Genomic DNA, 21,191 nt, shown 5'->3' with positions numbered 1-21,191 from the left:
TGGGACTACAGGCATATGCCACCACACTCAGCTAATTTTTGTAGAGACATGGTCTCCCTGTGTTACCCAGGCTGGTCTCGAACTCCTGGGCTCAAGCCATCCTCCCACCTCAGCCTTTCAAAGTGTTGGGATTATAGGCATGACCGACCATACCCAGCCTAACAATACATTTAAAAGTTGAGAATCGGCGGGGCGCGGTGGCTCACGCCTGTAATCCCAGCACTTTGGGAGGCCGAGACGGGCAGATCACGAGGTTAGGAGATCGAGACCATCCTGGCTAACCTGGTGAAACCCCGTCTCTACTAAAATTACAAAAAAAATTAGCCGGGCGTAGTGGCGGGCGCCTGTAGTCCCAGCTACTTGGGAGGCTGAGGCAGGAGAATGGCGTGAACCCGGGAGGTGGAGCTTGCAGTGAGCCGAGATCGCGCCACCGCACTCCAGCCTGGGCGACTGAGCAAGACTCCGTCTCAAAAAAAAAAAAAAAAAAGTTGAGAATCTTAGTTTTTTTTTTTTTTTTTGCCTTGCCATATTAACTTTATTCCCAATAGATTAATACCAGCATGCTTTACTTCTGGCACCAACTTATACTTTCTGATCTTGTCAACTTTTAGAAATATTAGATGTGATATATTAGTAATAATATCAAATTACAAGTTCCTCACAGTTTGGAAAGTGCTTTTATATGCATGGTTTCATTTAACCATCATAGTGAATGCTGTGAAAAAGGTAGGATCTTTATTGTCCCTATTTTTCAGATGAGAAAATAGAGGCTCAGAAAGATGAGTATTTTTTCCATACCACATTACCAGTGATGAGAGGCAGAGCCAGGAATTAAAATCAGACCTCAGCCTCTTCCCATTATGCCCTGTTGTCCCATTGTCAATTTCTGAACAGCATTTTGCTAAATTCACATATTATGCTAAAGTGGGAAAAAGGAACCTTTATCCTAGCAGAGATGTCAACTTTATTTGAAAAGATAATGTGCCTGATTTCTTTACTTGTTTAAATGTGCCTAACATTGTATCTGTTAACCAATGTCTCTGCCCATCTCTGTGCTGCTTTATTTCTTGACCTTCATCTGTCATGCCACTGGAATAATTAGGACTATGCAGCCAGGAGGAGTTTCCACAAATTAGATGGATTGTAGGTAGCCAAACTAATACAATACAGCTCATGAAGCAACCAGAGAGATGTTACATGATTGAGAGATTTGCAGCCATAATCTAGCCTGCAGCAAGTTTGAAGAGAAGAATAAGAGCTCAGAAAATGAGTATACCTCTATAGGTTATACTCATTAGTTTGTTTATAGTGAAGCCTTTTGAAGTTTTGATGTAGTATTTGAACAGTGAATAATCTGATCAATTCTGAGTTATTTTAGTTTATTTTTTTCAATTGACTGATTTTGGAGCTACTAAAGCCCAGCTCAACCAAGAAATACTCTTTAATTTGGGAGAGTAAGGGTGGACAGGACTCAGAGATAGTGGTTTCACTTCAACGTTTGAGTATCCTAGAGTGAGGTAGCTCTAATAACTAAACCAATGCAAGTCAAGTAGATGGTTTTGAATATCAAAGGAACTTTAGGCATACTTAAATATTACTTATGCCTCTCTTTGGTCATAATCTTGGGATTGGAAAGGTACTTAATGCTCAATTATTTGTTACTCAATTTTAATTCCCCTCTAAAACATCACTGATAAATTAGCTTTTGCTCAAACACTTCTAGAGTATGGTACTTACGTAGTTCAGTCTATTCTTAGCCTGCAATTAGAAAATCTTCATTGTGAAAATTCTGAAAACTAATTTTTGGAGTTTCCTTCTTTTGGACCTGGTGCTGCCTCTAGCCATAGTAAAGTATAAATCTCTCTTTCACTTGGTAGCAATTGAGATTTTTAAAGATTGCCATCGTGTCTACACTTAGTCTTCTTTTCTTTAATTTTTAATTTTTGTGGATATATAGCAGGTGTATATATTTATGGGAGTCTTCTTTTGTAGACTAAAAACCTTGATGTGGCTTGATTATAAATCTACAATCATGATTCCTCCTTTTTGAGTGCATTTTATGTTTTTGTAGTTCTCTTAAATGTGTAAATCTCAGCACTTCATCTGTACTCTAAATATGATCTGGCCAGTTTTGAGGTCACAGGTACCTCTTTCTCTTCATGCTAACAATTTATACTTAAGTTAATGTAACCTAAGATGACATTACCTTTTTGGGCAGCCATGTAATTCTCACAACTCAATGAGGTTACTAAAATCATTTAAAATTTAAAAAAAATAAATGCTAACTTCTAATTATGTCTTCTCAATCTACATTTGTATACTTTTTCTTTTGGTGTACAAGTGTATTACCTTTTTCTTCCTGTTTAATTTTACTGTATTAGATCCATTCTGTCTCCCCAACTTGTCAAGATTCTTTTTAATCCTGATTTTGTTATTCAAGGATTTTGTCCTTCCCAATTTCCTCTCATTTTGTAGACTTCATTTTCATATACCATATTGGCATCCAGGTTCTTCATCATAACCGTAAAAAGGTCATGTCCAGAATTCAAGCTTCTGGGATACTTACAAAAATCTTTCTGCTTGCCTTTAGTTCTTACATCCATATCCGTTGACTATTATTGTTTTATCAAATATACCTATTTTCCCATAATACTGGCCCATGATTCTCCTTTTCTATCTATAAGGATTTGGTGAAAGACCATAACAAGTGTTTGTGACTGTGAAAAACTGGCTGTGACAGGTTTTCAGACTTTCATTGTTTTTGACAAGTGTTTGCCTAAAGTTCTCTTATGTAAGATTATTCAGTACTGAGGTTAGTCTGACCTAATTTGTTTTTTACATAAAATTTTTTATTTTAGAATAGTTTTAAATTTATAGAAAAATTGTGAAGTTTCCGTATACCCTACACCCAGTTTTCATTATCATTAATATCTTTCATTAGTTTGGTACGTTTGTCACAGTTAATAAACTAGTATTTATACTTTGTTATTAATTAATTAATCCATACTTTACTCACACTTCCTTAGTTTTTACCTAATGTCCTTTTTCTATTCCAGGATCCCATCCAGGATACCACATTACATTTAGTCGTCATGTCTCCTTAGGCTCCTCTTGGCTGTGACAGTTTTTCAGACTTTCCTTGTTTTTGATGACCTTGACAGTTTTGAGGAGTACTGGTCAGGTATTTTGTAGAGTGTCCCTCATTTGAGATTTGTCTGATGTTGTTCTCATGATTAGACTGGGGTTGTGGGTTTTGAGAAGGAAGACCAGAAAGGTAAAGTACCATTGTCATCACATCATATAAAGCGTATATATTGTCAACATGACTTATTACTGTTTTGAGGTTTTTTGGGTTTTTGGGGGTTTTTTTGTTTTTTTAAGAAAGGGTCTCACTCCATCCCTCAGGCTGGAGTGCAGTGGCACAATCCCAGCTCACTGCAACCTCCAATTCCTGGGTTCAAGCGATTCTCACACCTCAGCCTCCCGAGTAGCTGGGACTACAAGCATGTGCCACCATGCCTAGCTAAACTTCTTTGTATTTTTTGGTAGATACGGGGTTTCACCTTGTTGGCCAGGCTGGTCTCAAGTCCCTGACCTCAAGTGATCCACCTGCCTCGGCCTCCCGAAATGCTGGGATTACAGGCATGAGCCACTACACCCAGCCGACTTATCACTGTTTGTGTGAACCTAGACCACCTAGCTATGGTAGCGTGTGTCAGGTTTCTCCACTATGAAGTTATTCTTTCCTCCCTTTCCATGCTGTATTCTTTAGAATGAAATCACTATGTGCAACCCATACTTGAAGTGGAAAGTTATGCTGCACCTCCTTGAGGAAGCAGTATCTACATGTTATTTGGAATTCTACACAGGAGATTTGTCTCCTCCCTATTTATTTTTTTAAAATCAGTCTTTTATATTAGTATGGCCTTATATATATTTATTTTATACTTTGGTCATAATCTGATGCACTTTATTTTGTTGCTCAATTTCTTCCAGCTTTGGCATGGGAGCTCTTTTCCTTTGACTCTTGTGTCCCTCGTCATGGGTTTTGTTTTTTGTGTGACCACTTCCTTGCTTTCTGGCACCATAATATGCTCCAGGTTCATCTGGTGTATTTCCTGCCTGAGTCCTGGAATCACTCATTTCTCTAGAGAGGACTTGCTCCTTTTATTGGAGAATGGTGTTAGAAACCAAGATCTATATTAAACTAAATATGAATTCTTACTAATGTCTCCAAGTCTAATTCATTAACACAAGGATCATTCTAGCCTCCTTCCCTTGCTAATCTGTAATCCCCCACTTCAACAAAATGTCATATAATTGGAATCATACGGTATGTAGCCTTTCAGACTAACTTCTTCCAGCATTGGCCATCCATTTACTTACTCCTGTTATACCCCTATAGGGAAAAGCTTTATTAATTACAGTACAGTGCTTTTGTACAGTTCTTTTTTACTTTATTCTTACATTCTCCACTCATTTCCAAAGTTAGTTAGGTCAGCACCTTATTTCTCCATTCCTTTCAAAGTGAGGTTGTTTTCATACATTTGTAATACAGTTATTTTGTTACATTCTGTATTCCATCTTGGGCTTCCTGAACCTCCTAAATAATTTTTTTTCAATTTGCATACCTTAAGATTCCCTTTTTGTGTTGTATAGCTTTATAGGTTTTGACAAATGAATAGTGTCATGTGTCCACCATTACAGTATTATACATAGTAGTTTCACTCCCTAAAAAAAAAATCAACTGTGCTTCACCTATCCAGCTTTCTCCCAAACACCTGACAACTACTCATCTGTTTTCCACCTCTATAGTTTTGCCTTTTTCAGAATGTCATGTAATTAAAGCTTTTCATTTAAGCTTCTTTCACATAGCATTGTATATTTAACATTCATCCAGGGCTTTACGTGTATGTTAAACCAACGAACTGTTAGCTCATTACTTTTTATCACTAAATAATTCTCCATTATATGGCTGTACCACAGTATCCATTCACCTGTTAAAGGTGAATGGCTAACAAACTGTGGTACAGCCATGTAATGGATGCTAGTTTTTGATGTATGTGCTGCCAGTTTTTGGTGATTTGAATAAAGCCATTATAAACATTTGCATGCAGGTTTTTGTGTGAATGTCAGTTTTCAGATCAGTTGGGTGAAAATACCTAGGAGTATGATGGCTATGTCATATGGTAAGACTGTGTTTAACTTTGAAAAAATAACTGTCTTCTAAAGTGCCTGTACCATTTTGTATTCTTATCAGCAATGAATAATTCCTTTTGCCCCATACCCTTACCAGCAATTGGTATTGTCTGTTTTTGGAATTTTAGCCATTCTAATAGGCATGTGGTGATATCACATTGTTATTTTAATTTGCATTTCTGTAATGACAAATGATTCTGAACATCTTTTCATATGCATATTTGCCATCTGTATATCTTGGGTGAGGCATCTGTTCAGATCTCTTGCCTATTTCTTAATTGGGTTGTTTGTTTTCTTATTGTTGAGTTTTAACAGTTCTTTGTATATTTTGGGTACAAGGTCTTTTTCAGATATGTGTTTTGCAAATCTTTTCTTTCCCTCTTGTGAAAGAATTCTCTTGTGGCTTGTCCTTTCTCTTAAGAGCAACTTACAGAGCAGAAGTTTTACATTTTCATAAAGTCCAACTTCCCAGTTTTTTCTTCCATGGATCATGCTTTTGGTATTTTATCTAAAATCTCATCGCCAAATCCAAGGCCATATAGATTTTTCTATGGTCTTTTCTAGAAATTTTATAATTTCCCATTTTACATATGGGTATATGATCCATTTTGAGATGAATTTCTGTGAAAAGTGTAACTTAATTTATGTTTAGTGAATTCGTCTTGGCTCTTACTAGTCACACTTCTTTTTCTGAACAATCACAACCCATCTTTTTAATATAATTAATTTTTAAACTCTTATTCAGGATTACATCTGTTGCTGTTTCTACAGTTTTGCAAGAAGTACCATCAGCCCCGTTTTGAAAATTACATTTTGCCATCTGTTTTCACTTATTCTATGGTTTGTTCTACTCTTAAATCTTAAGCTTATCAAAGAAGGAGTAGAGTAAGAGTAGAGGAAATATGCTTTTCTTTGCTATCATAAATAGTACATAATCAGACCCAAGTAGCAGACTTTCCCAAGAAGGTCCCACCATGCTCGGTTGTATTGTTCTCAGCTTTTTTGGTGAGTTAGGTATCATCTTGGGTTTTAGCTTTATTAACATTTTGCATAGGTTGTTAGCACCAGGTGTCTGACACTCATGGTGCATCCTTGGTCTTAAACCTGTGTTTCCTTCTTTTGTATGTATTATTTTAAAATCTAAGCTCTGAGACAACTCCCTATTATAGTCACACTGAATTTTTTAGGCACTTTCCCTCTACTTCTATATTGGGTTAATTTGCAATTGCGTAAATTGCATTTTTGTCAGCTTGCCAGTCCTTTCTTGCATCTTGAGCACTGCAGTTCTCTTCCCCCCCCCCCCCAGAACTCTTTTGTTTTCAAAGGAAATTTCTAAAGCTTAAGATTTTCCGTGATACTCATAAATCATTCATGGTTTTGTCGGAAATAAGCCCTTATTTTAGTAATAAACTTTGCATTTTAAAGTGAACATGGAGAAATTGCTCTTTGCTAGATATTAGCATACCTAAGATGCAGTAATATTTTAGCAGGAGAGGGGATGGGAGGAGAGAGCTAACGATAACTAATGTTGCCCAGGTAAATAGGGTGAGGTCAGATCTGATTACATGCAGATTATACCCTACTATTTTATAATTAAATATAAGTAATTAATTATGTGACGCAAAGTTTTCATTTTTACTAAAAAGGAGTTTTAAACACATTCTTTGGTTTCTTAAACATCCCAGACTAGTACATTATTTTTTAAATATACATTTTTTTGAGCTAAGAGTCTCCCTCTGTTGCCCAGGCTGGAGTGCAGTGGTGTGATCTTGGCTCACTGCAACCTCCGCCTCCTGGGTTCAAGCGATTCTCCTCCCTCAGCCTCCCGAGTAGCTGGGACTACAGGCATGCGCCACCATGCCCAGCTAATTTTTTATATTTTTATATTTTTAGTAGAGACTGGGTTTCACCATGTTGGCCAGACTAGTCTCGAACTCCTGACCTCAGGTGATCCACCTGCCTTGGCTTCCCAGAGTGCTGGGATTGCAGGCGTGTGCCACCATGCCCGGCCTTAATGGGTATATTTTATAATGTCATGTGGAAAAATCTGTCAGAATTTAGTTAAATCTGACACTCATAGTTAAATCTCATTTTGTGAAAAAATTGTGGCATACTGACTAGGTTCATCTATGATATGAAATACTTTCTAATCTTTAAAAGTTAATTCTGTTTCCTGAAAATGTGACATCCTTCTTCAGGAAAGGGGAAGAGGTGGGGTCAAGGTTGATTATCCCTAATTGGTCATTTGGAAGTTACCATGAGCAGTAGTTTCAATCCTGGCTATAATTAGAATTAACTGGGGAGGTTTTAGATAGACCAGTGCCAGGGCCCTACCTCATACCAATTAAATTGGACTCTGTGGGCAACCAGTATTGTAGAGCTTGAAGCATTGTGTTTTATTAAATGTCTTAATTTGGATTTTTTTGGATTAATTAAATGTCTTAATTTGGATTCCAACGATGCTGAATTGTGTTTTTTTAATATATTTTTAATTGTGGTAAAAAAACACAAGGTAAAATGTACCATCTTAACTATTCTTAAGTTTGGTGTTGTCAAATACATTCACGTTGCTGTAAACATATTTCAAAACTTTTTGATCTTGAACCCCAAGGTGAAAATTATACCCATTAAACAACAACTCCCCTTTTCCCTTACTCCTCAGTCCCTGGTAACCACTGTTCTACTTTTTGTTTCTGTAATTTTGAGTACTTTAGATCCCATATATAAATGTTATACCATATTTTTCTTTTTATGACTGACTTTTTTCACTTAGCATAATGTCCTCAAGATTCATCCCTGTGGTAGCATGTGAAAGGATTTCCTTCCTTTTTAGGGCCAAATAATATTCCATTGTATGTTTATACCACATTTTGCTTATTCCTTTATCTGCTGTATTTGGACATTTGGATTGCTTCTACCTCTTGGTTATTGTGAGTAGTGCTACTATAAACATGGGTGTACAAACACTTCTGCAAGACCCTGCTTTCAATTCTTTTGGGTTTCTACCCAGAAGTGGGATAGCTGGATCATATGGTAGCTGTATTTTAAATTTTTGGGGGAACTTCTGTACTGTTTTCCACAGAGGGTACATCATTTTACAATCCTAACAGTATTGTATGAAGTTTCCAGTTAATTCACATCTTCACCAACACTTGTTTTCTGTTTTTTTCATAGTAGTCATCCTAATGGGTGTGAGGTGATATCTCATTGTGGTTTTCATTTGCAGTTCTCTGATGATTTGTGGTGTTTCATACGCTTGTTGACAATTTGTATGTTATCTTTTGAGAAATATCTATTCAAGTTATTAGTCCATATTTTAATTGGATTGTTTGTTTTTTGTCATTGTTGAGTTAAAGGAGTTCTTTATATATTCTTGATATTAATCCCTCATCAGAAATATGATTTGCAGATATTTTCTCTCATTCCTTTTCACTCTGGTGAAAAGATTGCCTTTTTACTCTGTTGATTGTGTCCTTTGCATAAAAGTTTTTTAAGTGTGATGTAGTTTTATTTTTGCTTTTGTTGCCTATGACATGTTTGGTGTCATAGCCAGGAAATCATTGCCAGTCCGTTGTCATGAAGCTTTTCCCTATGGTTTCTTCTGGGAGTTCTGTAATTTTGAATTTTCTCATTTAAGTCTTGAATCCATTTTGAGTTAATGTTTTTATATGGTGCAGGAATAGGGTCCAGCTACATTCTTTTGCATCTAGGTATCTAATTTTTCCAGTACCATTTGTTGAAGAGACTGTTCTTTCCCCATTGAGTCACCTTGGCACCCTTGTCAAAGATCATTTGACCATATATGATAGGGTTTATTTCTGGACTCTTTTCTATTGCATTGGTCCACATGTCTGTCTTTATGCCAGTTATCATCAGTGTTTGATTACTTGAGCTCTGTAATATATCTTGAATCAGGAAGTGTGAGACCTTCAACTTTGTTGTTCTTTGTCAGTTATTTTGACTTAAAGATTCTGTATGAATTTTAGGATGCATTTTTCTATTTCTGCCAAAAAAAAAATGCCATTGAGATTTTTATAGAGATTGTGTTAAGTCTGTAGATTGCTTTGCCTAGTTTGGATATCTTAATATTAAGTCTCATCATTCATGAACACAAGATAACTTTCCAGTTATTTATGCATTTCATTTCTTTTAGCAGTGTTTTATAATCTTTAGTCTACAGGTCTTTTGCCTCCTCCTTGGTTAGCTTTATTCCTATTTTATTGTTTTTGTTGGAATTGTAAATGGAATTATTTTCTTAATTTCCTTTTTGAATTGTTCATTGTTAGTGTATAGATGCAGCTGATATTTATGTGAATTTTTACATCTTGCAACTTTGCCAAACTTATTAGTTGCAGTAGTTTTTAAATGGGATCTTTAGGACTTTCTACATATAAGATCATGTCATCTGCTAACAGATGATTTTACTTCTTTTCAATCTTGATGTCTTTTATTTTTCTTGCCTAATTGCTGAATTGTTTCTTTTTTTGAGACTGAGTTTTTGCACTTGTTGCCCAGGCTGGAGTGCAATGGCACAATCTCGGCTCACTGCAACCTCTGCTTCCCGGGTTCAAGCAATTCTCCTCCCTCAGCCTCCCAAGTAGCTAGGATTACAGGCATGCGCCTCCACGCCCAGCTAATTTTGTGTTTTTAGCAGAGGCGGGGTTTCTCCATGTTGGTCAGGCTGGTCTCGAACTCTCGACCTCAGGTGATCTGCCCACCTTGGCCTCCCAAAGTGCTGGGATTACAGGCGTGAGCCTCCGTGCCTGGCCTAATTGCTGAATTATTTCTAAGAGAGAATACAGATTAAGTGTTTTTAAAAGGGGTAAGTGATCCTTGCTTTGAAAGCATGGGAAAGCCACTAGAAGGTTTTAAACAGGGAAGACAATCAAGTGTGTGCTTTAAAGTAATGCCAAAAGCACCCTGGATTCTAGTGAAGTGATGGAGGTGGTAAGAGTAGATGGAGAAGACTAGCAGATTGCTAGGAAATAGTCTGATTAGTGATTTGGGCTGGGTTGCGTTGGGGGAACAGTGTGGAAGTGGAGATGGAGAAGAGTTAATGGAATTGAGTATTTAGGCATTGGAAGTGACAGAACTAGATGATAGATTGACATCTGGGTAGAAAGGAGGTAGGAGAGAGCATTTTTAAGACAGACTCAGGTTTCTGCCTTGAGCACAACTGAATAGATGGAAATGTGGAGATGACACAAACTGTGGTGTAGAGATTTCGTATGCTGAGTTTGAGATGCTTTTCAAACAGCTAAAGATGCTGCAGAGGAAATCCTGTGCAAATCTGAGCATGAGAATAGGAACCCAGTAAATGAGTTGACCCCACTTTAGGGGGAATCTAGGAGCTAGTGTAACCTGTTGTACATAGTACACAGTTAATTCTTGTGTAATTATTTCTCACAGAAAATCAACTCATATTTTGTATTTAATTATCTTTAATGTAGGAATTAGTAGTTTCCTTTTAATATTATGAAAGTGACATGGCCGGGTGCGGTGGCTCATGCCTGTAATCCCAGCACTTTGGGAGGCCAAGGTGGGCGGATCACGAGGTCAGGAGATCAAGACCATCCTGGCAAACACGCTGAAACCCTGTCTCTACTAAAAGTACAAAAAAATTAGCCGGGCGTGGTGGCGGGCGCCTGTAGTCCCAGCTACTTGGGAGGCTGAGGCAGAAGAATGGCATGAACCAGGGAGGCAGAGCTTGCAGTGAGCTGAGATCGTGCCACTGCACTCCAACCTGGGTGACAGAGCGAGACTCCGTACCAAAAAAAAAAAAAAAAGACAGTGGCATAAAGAAGGCTCTTTTACATTTTTAATCAAATTGGCTAAATATCATTTATTTACATTGCCATGTGAAGTAGCGTTATCTATGTCACATAGCTCTCTTGATAGGCCCAAATATAGTAAAGCCTGCTTTTCTGTTGAAGTCTGTGAATATGGAGAAAACATGAAAAGGTGCCACATCAGTAAAATTACAAATATTTTATACTTTTGTGGGATGCCGGTGGGAAAAGCAGGCTAGGGAGTGAAATTTGATATGCTGGCTATTTAGAGATAAGTCTGAGAAGCATGAAAACAGTCTTTGTTGCAATATTGTAACATTATAAGGAAAAACATCTTGGATTGCAGAGAAATAGAGAAAGATGCAGGGAAGTGGGGGAAAAAGTAGTGAAGAAGTAGAGGGATAGAAGTGAGCTTTCAATAGGACTGAATTGAGTGTAATCACTTTCGATCCATTTGAATCATGAACTTCAGAATATATAATTATCTTCCTTTAAAGGCTGATGCTACTTCAGAGGTTTTTACTGCTGAAAGCTGCCATTCTAATGAGAAGTAGACCCAGTAGTCAAATAGAAAAAAAAAAATTCTCTTCGTATCTCACACTGTATAAAGCTAGAAGTTAGAAGACTCATTCTACTCCTAGTTATGTCATTAACTGGCTTTATGTCCCTAGGAAGTCACTTGCCTTCTCTGAGCCTCAGTTTACTCATCTGCCAAATGATGGAGCAGACAAAATGATCTGTAAATTTCCTTCTACTCAAATATTCTGTGTATTTTTGAAATCCATTTTGCCCTAAGTGTGGCAGTGGTTTCCCATCATTAAGAGACAAACAAAAGCCTATGGTTTTGAAATTTGCAATATTAATATTTTTCTACATTGATTTAATGCAGAAATTACACAATTTGTCATTCTAACTTAAATGCTGCTATTTGAGAATGTAGGGCCTATTTGAGATTGGGACCATCAGTTTTGTTAAATACTTCCCACCTTTAAGTTATTTATTCACCATGATCTTTTAGAGTCTGTTGATTATGACTTTTTTGTGGAAATATTTGCAGTAATTCCCATTGCAGTAATTCCCAGACTTTATATCTCTAGAGTTTCCTTTGGAGAAAATTGTTGAATTAGGAAACTAAAGGTGTTTATAGCCAGAATAACTTTATTATAACTTTGTTTTTTTAAATCTTATATTTAGCATCTTTTGATTTGTCAGTGAACTAAACTGTAACTGCAATATAATTGTCCTAATAGGATAATGCAACTTTAAAAAAGAAAAGTAATGCCCTTTATCTCAAAAAGACATAATAGTCAGAGGCACCAGAAACATATGCTTTATTTATCTGTGCTTATGCTTTATGCCTTTTGATTTAGTGTAATGTAAAGAATAGAGGGTAGCTGGTAAAAAGGTCTAGACTTCAAGAAAAGGATTAGATTTGAGATCTTGTATTATATTGCTTATATGTTTATGGTTTTAATACTGAGGAGCCATGATCATAGCATTTTATAGAAGAATCTTTTCATAGTAGAGTGGAGTACAGTTAGATCTAAAAATAAAAGTACTAGAGGGAAACAAAGGATATTACAAGAAGGAAAGAACATCTTTTCTCATTTTCTATCCTCTAACCTGCAAATTACTTACCAGACGTATCTTTCAGTATGTTAACAAGCAGAGAAGATAGTGTGTTTTATTCATAGGGCATTTTAAATTTTATTACTAAAAGCCTTCCCAAGGTTTCAGGCTAGCCATTGCCAAATAAATTTTTAAACATGATTTCTATTCTGGTAAAGAACACTTAGGGAAAAATTTAAACTTGCACTTGTTAAAACTTAAATTCTCCTTCATAAGTACGAAAAATAAAAATATTAATTCTTATTTGTAGATGACCAAACTAGCACTAGGGGATAGTCAGAGGTTTGAACAAAGTAGAATTGTTTTATAAATAAGTGACTGTTTTGAGTTTGTTCATTGACGTTTTAAAAATAACGACATAAAACCCACAGAAGTTTTATCCTTTGGCAAACTTTTCTCCCATCTTATTTATTTTTCTATAGATATTTTGGTTCATTCTAAAACATCTATTTTTAAAAGTTAGATTTCAGCTTTGTAAAATGGAAAATATACCATCAATATTGAACAAAATATTAGTTGAATCTCTTCTTCTGTAATGTTCCAATAGCTTTTTGTGGTTACTCATCATGTAAGGTTGTAATGCCCTAGCATTACAGATTTTAGGGATGCTAGCTGCTGGTGTTGAAGAATAACTGCTGTAGGAAAAAAATTTAGTGTAATTTTAATAACATTGACTATTAGAATTTAACACAGAATTATTTTCATCATCAAGTTTATTCAGCTCATTCTAAATGATCCCTTATGTAAGGGACCAAAAGTATTTAACTTTTCAAAGTTAGCAGTATAATCTCTTCTTGCTTATAAGGTCAAGTCTTTTGTGATAGCCTTACTAGCAATAATAGAAAATTGAAAAAAAGAAGCATTTTAGTTCCTATGTTTAAAAATATTTCTTATAAGTGTTTGTATTGCAAACGAGTTATTACCAAATGTTAATAATCTATTATGTCTTGTTTTTTAAAGTGAATGAATTTTTAGCTTTTGAGGGTCCCATCTTGTTGGATATGAGAATTAAACACCTAATCAAAATACATCAGTTAAGTCAAGCAACTGCTCTAGCAAAGCTGTGTTCTGACCATCCAGAGATTGGTACAAAAGGTAGTTTTAAGCAAACTTACCTTGTCTGTCTTTGTACATCATCACCAAATGAAAAGTTAATTGAAGAGGTGAGTATGTTTTCTTTCATTAGTAATTATTTTTTACGTTGAGAAATTAATTTTTAATTAGAATGTCTTTGATTTCCTTTTCTCTTAGATAGTGAAGAGATCATTGTCAATCTTACATTTTTGGTATGTTCCTGAGTGGTGGCAACATGATTCTAAGCAACTTTTAGAATTATATGTAAACTGATTGCACCTAGTTTCTGTTTTAAATAATATACATCTGTTAAATGCTTTGGCTAAATTGTTGGGAAGATAGTGGTGGCTTAACAGTTTAGTAGAATATCTAGATTTGTCAGCTTTGGGCCTTAACTTCAATCTTGTCTGACTTCAAGATACTTGAAGATCTTTTAAACTGGCTAATTTAAGTAACTTTGTAGAAATTTTATGACTTATCTCTGGGAATACTTGGAGATAAGTCATATAAATTTTATATTGTATATGCACATCTATGCTATATATAATTTTGAGTACATATTTATTTGCATATTTAATGTAAAACCTTATTTTCTCTTAGACATTGTGTTCTCGCTTCTAGTTTGGTATAAAGCATAGTATTCACATATTTGTATAGTTTATGACTACAAAATTCTGAGAGTGGAATCATGATCCAAATGGGAATTTTGCATTTTGGGGGACTCACAATTTCAAAAGGAAGTTGGAGACAGGGTAGGAGAATTAAAAGTTGTTGATCAAGAAACAGGGTGTGTATATTTTAAAAATTTAGATAAAACTATAGTAGATCGGCCGGGTGTTGTGGCATGCCTGTAATCCCAGCACTTTGGGAGGCCGAGGCAGGCGGATCACGAAGTCAGGAGTTTGAGACCAGCCTAGCCAACATAGTGAAACTCCATCTCTACTAAAAATACAAAAAATTATCTGGGCATGGTGGTGGGCACCTGTAATCCCAGCTATTTGGTAAGCTGAGGCAGGAAAATTGCTTGAACCTGGGAGGCGGAGGTTGCAGTGAGCCAAGATCACGCCACTGCACTGCAGCCTGGGCAACAATGTGAGACTCTGTCTGAAAAAAACAAAAACAAAAAACAAAAACACCTATAGTAGGTTGATCAGTGTTCAGTGGGCACTGATTGTGTACAAGTGTCTTATATCTCTAATATACATACCCTTTGACTCCAGAGCAATAGAGAGGAAAACAAAGCGATTATAGGCAAAACATAAGGATATGTTAAGGGAAAAGTTGAGATATAAGACAGAGGAGTAAACTAATAGAGCTTGCATGATCCTCTTAGACCGAGAGGTATTGTCATCAGTCTCAAAGCAGAATAGCTCATACAGAAAGCTCAGTGCCACATGAGGTTTGTAATGACGATTGTGTAATATTTTTTTCCTTGAGAATAGACAAGTAGGAAGGCAAGTGGTAGGCTTGGACCAAGATAAGAAATAAACCTGTTGGGTTTCTTATGTGAGGATATTGAGGGTACTGGGAAGAGTAATGTCAGAGAGTTTGTAGGCTAGATGGAGTAGAATCATGGTCTGTAGCATAGGATATTGTATCATTATTAGTTTGGACTTCGACTAGTCTATATATGTTTTTCTTTATTATTTATTTTATTACAGGTAATTGACCTTTTAATTGATATTATATATGAGAGCAAAATAGAAGACTGACATTTTCTTATTAGTTCAAAATAACTAGATAAGTTAATTTGCAGATGTATAAAATTTATTGAAATCACCTTTGACATGTGTGTAACTTTTTTTAAAAAAATCATTAGTTATTGTGCTGCTACATCTCATATTTTTCAATGCCATGAAAGCTTTTATTATCAGTTCAGTCCCTGCCCTTAAAGTCTATCTGTCCTCCCTTCCACTTCCACAGATTTGTATTAAGTGAATGATTTTTTCTGTATAAGCATTGGTGGGAAGTTGATGGGAGGTGGGATTTAAAGGTGAATAAGGCATAGGCCCTTTACTAAAGAAGCATATCTCCTATTAGGAAACTGACTGTGTAAACATAGAGTGGTTGGGTTAGCTTTGAAGTTGAAGACTATGAATTTGTGTCTCAAGTAAAAATCCAGTTAAAAAAAAAGAAAATCTGTATTTCCAGCTCTCTGAATAATCCAGTCTTGCAATACTGAGCCTAAGTTCCTTCTTGGTTTAATTATCCAGAGTTGAGTAACAACAGTCCTGTTGTTTCCTGATGTGATCAGGAAAATTCTCTGTGAAGACCCTGGGTACCTCTAATGTCATGTGTAACTATTTCCCTCCCCCCACTTCTCATGTTAAGCAGGTAGAATTAAGACTTTTCATGTTCATAAGCAGGGTTCACTAAGGCCTGTATACTCCATCCCAGGAAAAAACTAGATCATATACTGCAGAACAGGACAGATAGGTGTAAGTCTACACATATATAGTAACATTACTTTGTTTAAAGTCCCTTGTTACAAAGTAACAACATTACTTTGTTAAAAATCCTTTTTTGCTTAGAGATTGCTTGCTCTTTTATGTTTCTGTTATAAACACATTAGAAACTTGTTCATTGTTCCATATGAGGTGAGTGAATTAAGATTTATTGATTTATTGTCCCCAACCCAGAGACATTGCCCCCTTTAGAAGAGGTATGCACTGTGTCCTGTCTCACTTGCCCACCCTACTCTTTGTCCACTTCATTAATGTACGTTACTTGCCTTACAAGTATTTGAGGTTTGGTTTTGTTTACGTGTTCCTTAAAGGATAGTGGGAATAGACTGTTAGAAGGAGTCAGCAATGGCCTGGATTGGTAGTGATCTTTCTGAGATCTTTGTCCAAGTGAGGCAAGGGATTGACTGTTCCCCAGGACCCTTTCAGTGTGATAGAAATAGCAGCTAGTTGATACCCCATAGGTTGTTTTAAAAAAAGAAAAGAAATAGCAGCTAGCCTTGGTAGATGGCAGAGGAATGGGGCTGGGAGAGATGAGTGTTTATCTGGCCTTTCTGGAAGGAATGAACTGGATTCTTGGTATAGTAGTAAAAAATAAAGTTAGCAGTGTCTAGTTGAGATCCAATATTTCTATTCATTTTATCATTAAAATAAATATAGAAGTTTAAAAACTAAAACTTTCTATCTTGTATCTCTGTAGCTGTCTCATTTCCCCATTTAACACTCCACTAGGTAATTATTATTAAGATTAAAATTTGATATATAATCTTTCTGACATTTTTCTATGCAGATACATGCATTTTTAATACTTAAAATCACATACACACTCCCTGGTTGTTGGCCACTTTTCCCGCTATTATTGTGGACATGTTTCCATATCATTCCATATAGATCAACCTTATTTCTCATGGCTACATAATTCCATAGTATGGATTTGTAATATCTTTAACCAGATTGGTGGACACTTACTTATATTGTTGCTTTTTGCATACATCTGTGTATCCTTGTGGGGAGTGTACTGGTAGGGTAAATTTCTGCAAGTGAAATTGCTGGATCAAAGAATCAGCACATTTTAAATTGATAGGTTTAAACTATCCTCCAGAAACGATTATGGCAATTTATGTTTCCAAAAACAATATGTGAAATATCTTCTTAGAGATTATTAGTCTTAAATATTTGTTAGCCCAAAAGTTAATTTTGATTAACTCTTGATTTTATATTTTCTTAGTTATGACAGATTTAACATTTATTTTCTATATGGAAAGCAATATTATTTTGATAAGCAAATCAGTTATTTTTTAAACCTTTTGTTTGTTTGTTTGTTTGTTTGGGGGGACAGAGTCTTGCTCTGTTGCCCAGGCTGGAGTGCAGTGGTGTGATCTCAGCTCATGGCATCCTCTGCCTCCTGGGTTCAATTAATTTTGCCTCAGCGTCCCAAGTAGCTGGGACTACAGGCACACGCTGCCATGCCTGGCTAATTTTTTGTATTTTAGTAGAGACAGGGTTTCACTGTGTTTCCCAGGCTGGTCTCAAACTCCTGGGTTCAGGCAATCCTCCCGCCTTGGCCTACCAAAGTTGCTAGGATTATACACATGAGCCACCACACCCAACCGAAACTGTTTTTGAAATGTGATTACAGCCAATACTTTTTAAAAGCATGCTTTGTAAATTCATATAAAATGTTGATAGTGTTCTATGTTTTTTGAATGTTTGGCATAAAGAGCCATGTTAAAACATACAAATTATTATTTACATCTTTGAAATAATTGTTATGCTTTATAAAGGGACTTTATTCAGCATAATGTGTCTTTAGCAAACAGATCATCCTAATTGGTTTTAAGTATTTTATTAAGAGTTCTAAATTTTCTGGTATTTAAATTTTTGCTCATTTGTCAAAGCAATAGAGAATAGTCCCTCTATAGGTAATATACTGATAATCTCTGAACTTTGCTTCTTTGGATTTTTAAATAATTCTTGTTCATTGGTGGCTATGCTTCACTTTTCATAATTTTAATTCAGTCATTTACTACTTTATATATGACTTCCTTATTCCTACATTCTACTTAATGTCATATTTTTTCAAGACAGCCATCTAGTGGCAAATCAGAGAAATGAAGGATCACAAGTACACCATAAAAATTGTTTCATTAGTATGCCTATGAAAAATGAAGTTTGCTGTGTTAGTAAATATAGCAAATGTTTCCATTGGTACGTTGCATGTATATGAAAAAATACACACAGGCAATCACACATTTATATTTTTAAATATTAAGAGTAAGCCGGGCGGGTGCAGTGGCTCACACCTGTAATCCCAGCACTTTGGGAGGCCGAAGCAGGTGTATCACCTGAGGTCAGGAGTTTGAGACCAGCCTGGGCAACATGGTGAAACCCCGTCTCTACCAAAATACAAAAATTAGCCAGGCGTGGTGGCACTTGCCTGTAATCCCAGCTACTCGGAAGGCTGAGGCATGAAAATCGCTTCAACCTGGGAGGCAGAGGTTGCAGTGAACCGAGATCACACCATTGCCCTCCAGCCTGGGTGATTGAGTGAGTCTCCGTCTCAAAAAAAAAAAAAAAAAGAGTAAGCTAATGATAGTAATAACATTGGGGAAGTAAATTTCTTTCCTTATACATAATAGATAAATTTGGTACCATATGAGCACTCAGCAAGAGTGGCTTAGGTTTTATTTTTTATTTTATTTTATTTTTTATTTTTTACTTTTCTTGAGACAGAGTTTCGGTCTTACTGCCCAGCCTGGAATGCAGTGGCACCATCTCAGCTCACTGCAACCTCCACCTCCCGGGTTCAGGCAATTCTCCTGCCTCAGCCTCCCAAGTAGCTGAGATTACAGGCACCTGCTACCACGCCTGGCTAATTTTACATTTTTAGTAGAGACAGGGTTTCACTATGTTGGTTAGGCTGGTCTCGAACTCCTGACCTCAGGTGATCCACACCCCTTGACCTCCCAAAGAGCTGGGATTTCAGGTGTGAGCCACCGGGCCCAGCCTAAGGGTGGCTTAGGTTTTAGAAGAACAACAAAAATGATAAGATTAAAAATAAATCAGACTTTCAAGAAATAAGGATTTTTATTAAACCTGAACAAGTGAAAATCCATATTTAGCAGCATACGAATATATGGCCTTAGTATGCCTGTGCACGTGGAATTCTGGAAAGAGCACAGACTCTGAAGCTAAACTTAGGTTGACATCTTGACTTTGCCACTAAGTGCGTAACTTTGAGCAAGCAACTTAATGTCTTAGGCCTTCTTTCTTTAAAAGAAGTATTAGCATTGGCTGAGCATGGTGGCTCATGCCTGTAATCCCAGCACATTGGGAGGCCGAGGCAGGTGGATCAAGATCAGGAGATCGGGAGATCGAGACCATCCTGGCTAACACGGTGAAACCCCATCTCTACTAAAAATACAAAACGTTAGCTGGGCGTGGTGGCACGCACCTGTAGTCCCAGCTACTCGAGAGGCCGAGGCAGGAGAGTCGCTTGAACCTGGGAGGCAGAGGTTGCAGTGAGCCGAGATCACACCACTGCACCCCAGTCTGGACAACAGAGTAAGACTTCATCTCACAAATAAATAAATAAATAATAAAGTAGTAGGTAGCATCTACCAGGCAAGCTGTTTGTCTGGAGGCAATGCAGTTTGTCTGCATGAGTGTGACAGGGTAATTGTTTAAAACTAACATAATTTTGAATAAAATATATTGTGATGAAGTGGAAAGAACTTTTTTTTTTGGTTTTTTGGGGATTTTTTTTGTTGTTGTTGTTGTTTTTCTTGAGACCAAGTCTTGCTCTGTCACCCATGCTGGAGTGCAGTGGTGCAATTTCAGCTTACTGCTGCCACCTCCGCCTCCCAGATTTAAGCGATTCTCCCACCTCAGCCTCTTGAGTAGCTGGGACTACAGACATGCATCACCATGTCCAGGTAGTTTTGGTATGTTTTAGTAGAGATGGGATTTCACCATGTTGGCCAGGCTGGTCTCGTACTCCTGACCTCAGGTGATCCACCCACCTTGGCCTTCCAAAGTGCTTGGATTACAGGGGTGAGCCATCGTGTCTGGCCAGAGCTTGGATCTTTGATGTCAGCCAGACATGATTTGATTTGTGGCTCAACCACTCAACTAGCACATTCATCATACAGATAGTCCCCCAGTTTATGATGGTTCAACTTAGTATTTTTCAGCTCTACAATGGTGTGAAAGTGATACACATTCAGTAAGTTTCTGGACATATGATGGGGTTACATCTAGTTAAACTTACTCTGAATTGAAAATATCTTAAGTCAAAAATGCACTTTCAACTTAGGATAGGTGTATTGGGATGTAGCCCCATCGTAAGTCACAGAGCATCTGTGTATAGAATGTTAGTGATAATACCTACCTAGTGGGAAAGTTATGGTTAATAATATACATAAAATGTCTGACCGTGTGTTTAACATATTGTAGATATTTTTAAATCTTTACTTTATAAATATATATCCTTCAGTCTTTTTTTAATTTGCTTAAATCAAGCTGCTTATAAAGATTTGTTGAAAAAGAGTCAGACAGAGGAGTAGTGGAAAGAGCACTGTACCAGGTAGTACAAGACTAGATTTCAGTCTTAACTCTTCCACTAACTTCATAATTGCTTTAGGTAGTCATTTATGTTTGAACACACGATTTTTTTGTTTCTCCCTTAGTGTTTTCTAAAAAGGCCTGATTTAATGTGTAAAATAGAACCTGTGAATCTACTGCCCCACAGCGTTTATCCTCATTATCAAAGATTGACCTCAGGATTACCCCCATTCTCCATTTACATAATTATTGACTCCTAAACACATTACATTTTACACATATGCACATTTTTGCTTACTCAATATTATATGAAAGAGAGAAAATCAACTAGGAGAGGCATAGTCTCCTCTGTGGTACGTGAGTGCTAATGGTCTGTTTTGTCTTCAGTTCTTTTTGCCATCTGTCAGTTGTACCATGTTGGAATTAATCTTTCTATTCTTTGGAACACTGGTAGTTTGTGATTGTATGCTGTTTG

The 21,191-nt window shown here is 36.6% G+C and overlaps 1 protein-coding gene across 2 annotated transcripts in view; it reads left to right on the top strand.

Moving 5' to 3' along the window:
* ZNF292 (zinc finger protein 292) overlaps window positions 1-21,191 on the top strand; it is a 104,442-nt gene that overhangs the window by 62,096 nt on the left and 21,155 nt on the right. The window contains exons 1-2 of one of the 2 annotated variants that reach the window (XM_077999685.1): window positions 3,057-3,181; window positions 13,578-13,780. In XM_077999685.1, the coding sequence (XP_077855811.1) occupies window positions 13,619-13,780 (162 nt within the window). In that variant the 5' untranslated portion in view covers window positions 3,057-3,181; window positions 13,578-13,618. Of the gene's footprint in view, window positions 1-3,056; window positions 3,182-13,577; window positions 13,781-21,191 lie in introns of those variants that run through there. The other variant, XM_077999684.1, reaches the window with a different exon arrangement.

The sequence above is a fragment of the Macaca mulatta genome, chromosome 4, assembly GCF_049350105.2.
Source record: "Macaca mulatta isolate MMU2019108-1 chromosome 4, T2T-MMU8v2.0, whole genome shotgun sequence".
NCBI lineage: Eukaryota > Metazoa > Chordata > Mammalia > Primates > Cercopithecidae > Macaca > Macaca mulatta.
This window is presented reverse-complemented; position numbering and strand designations above follow the sequence as displayed.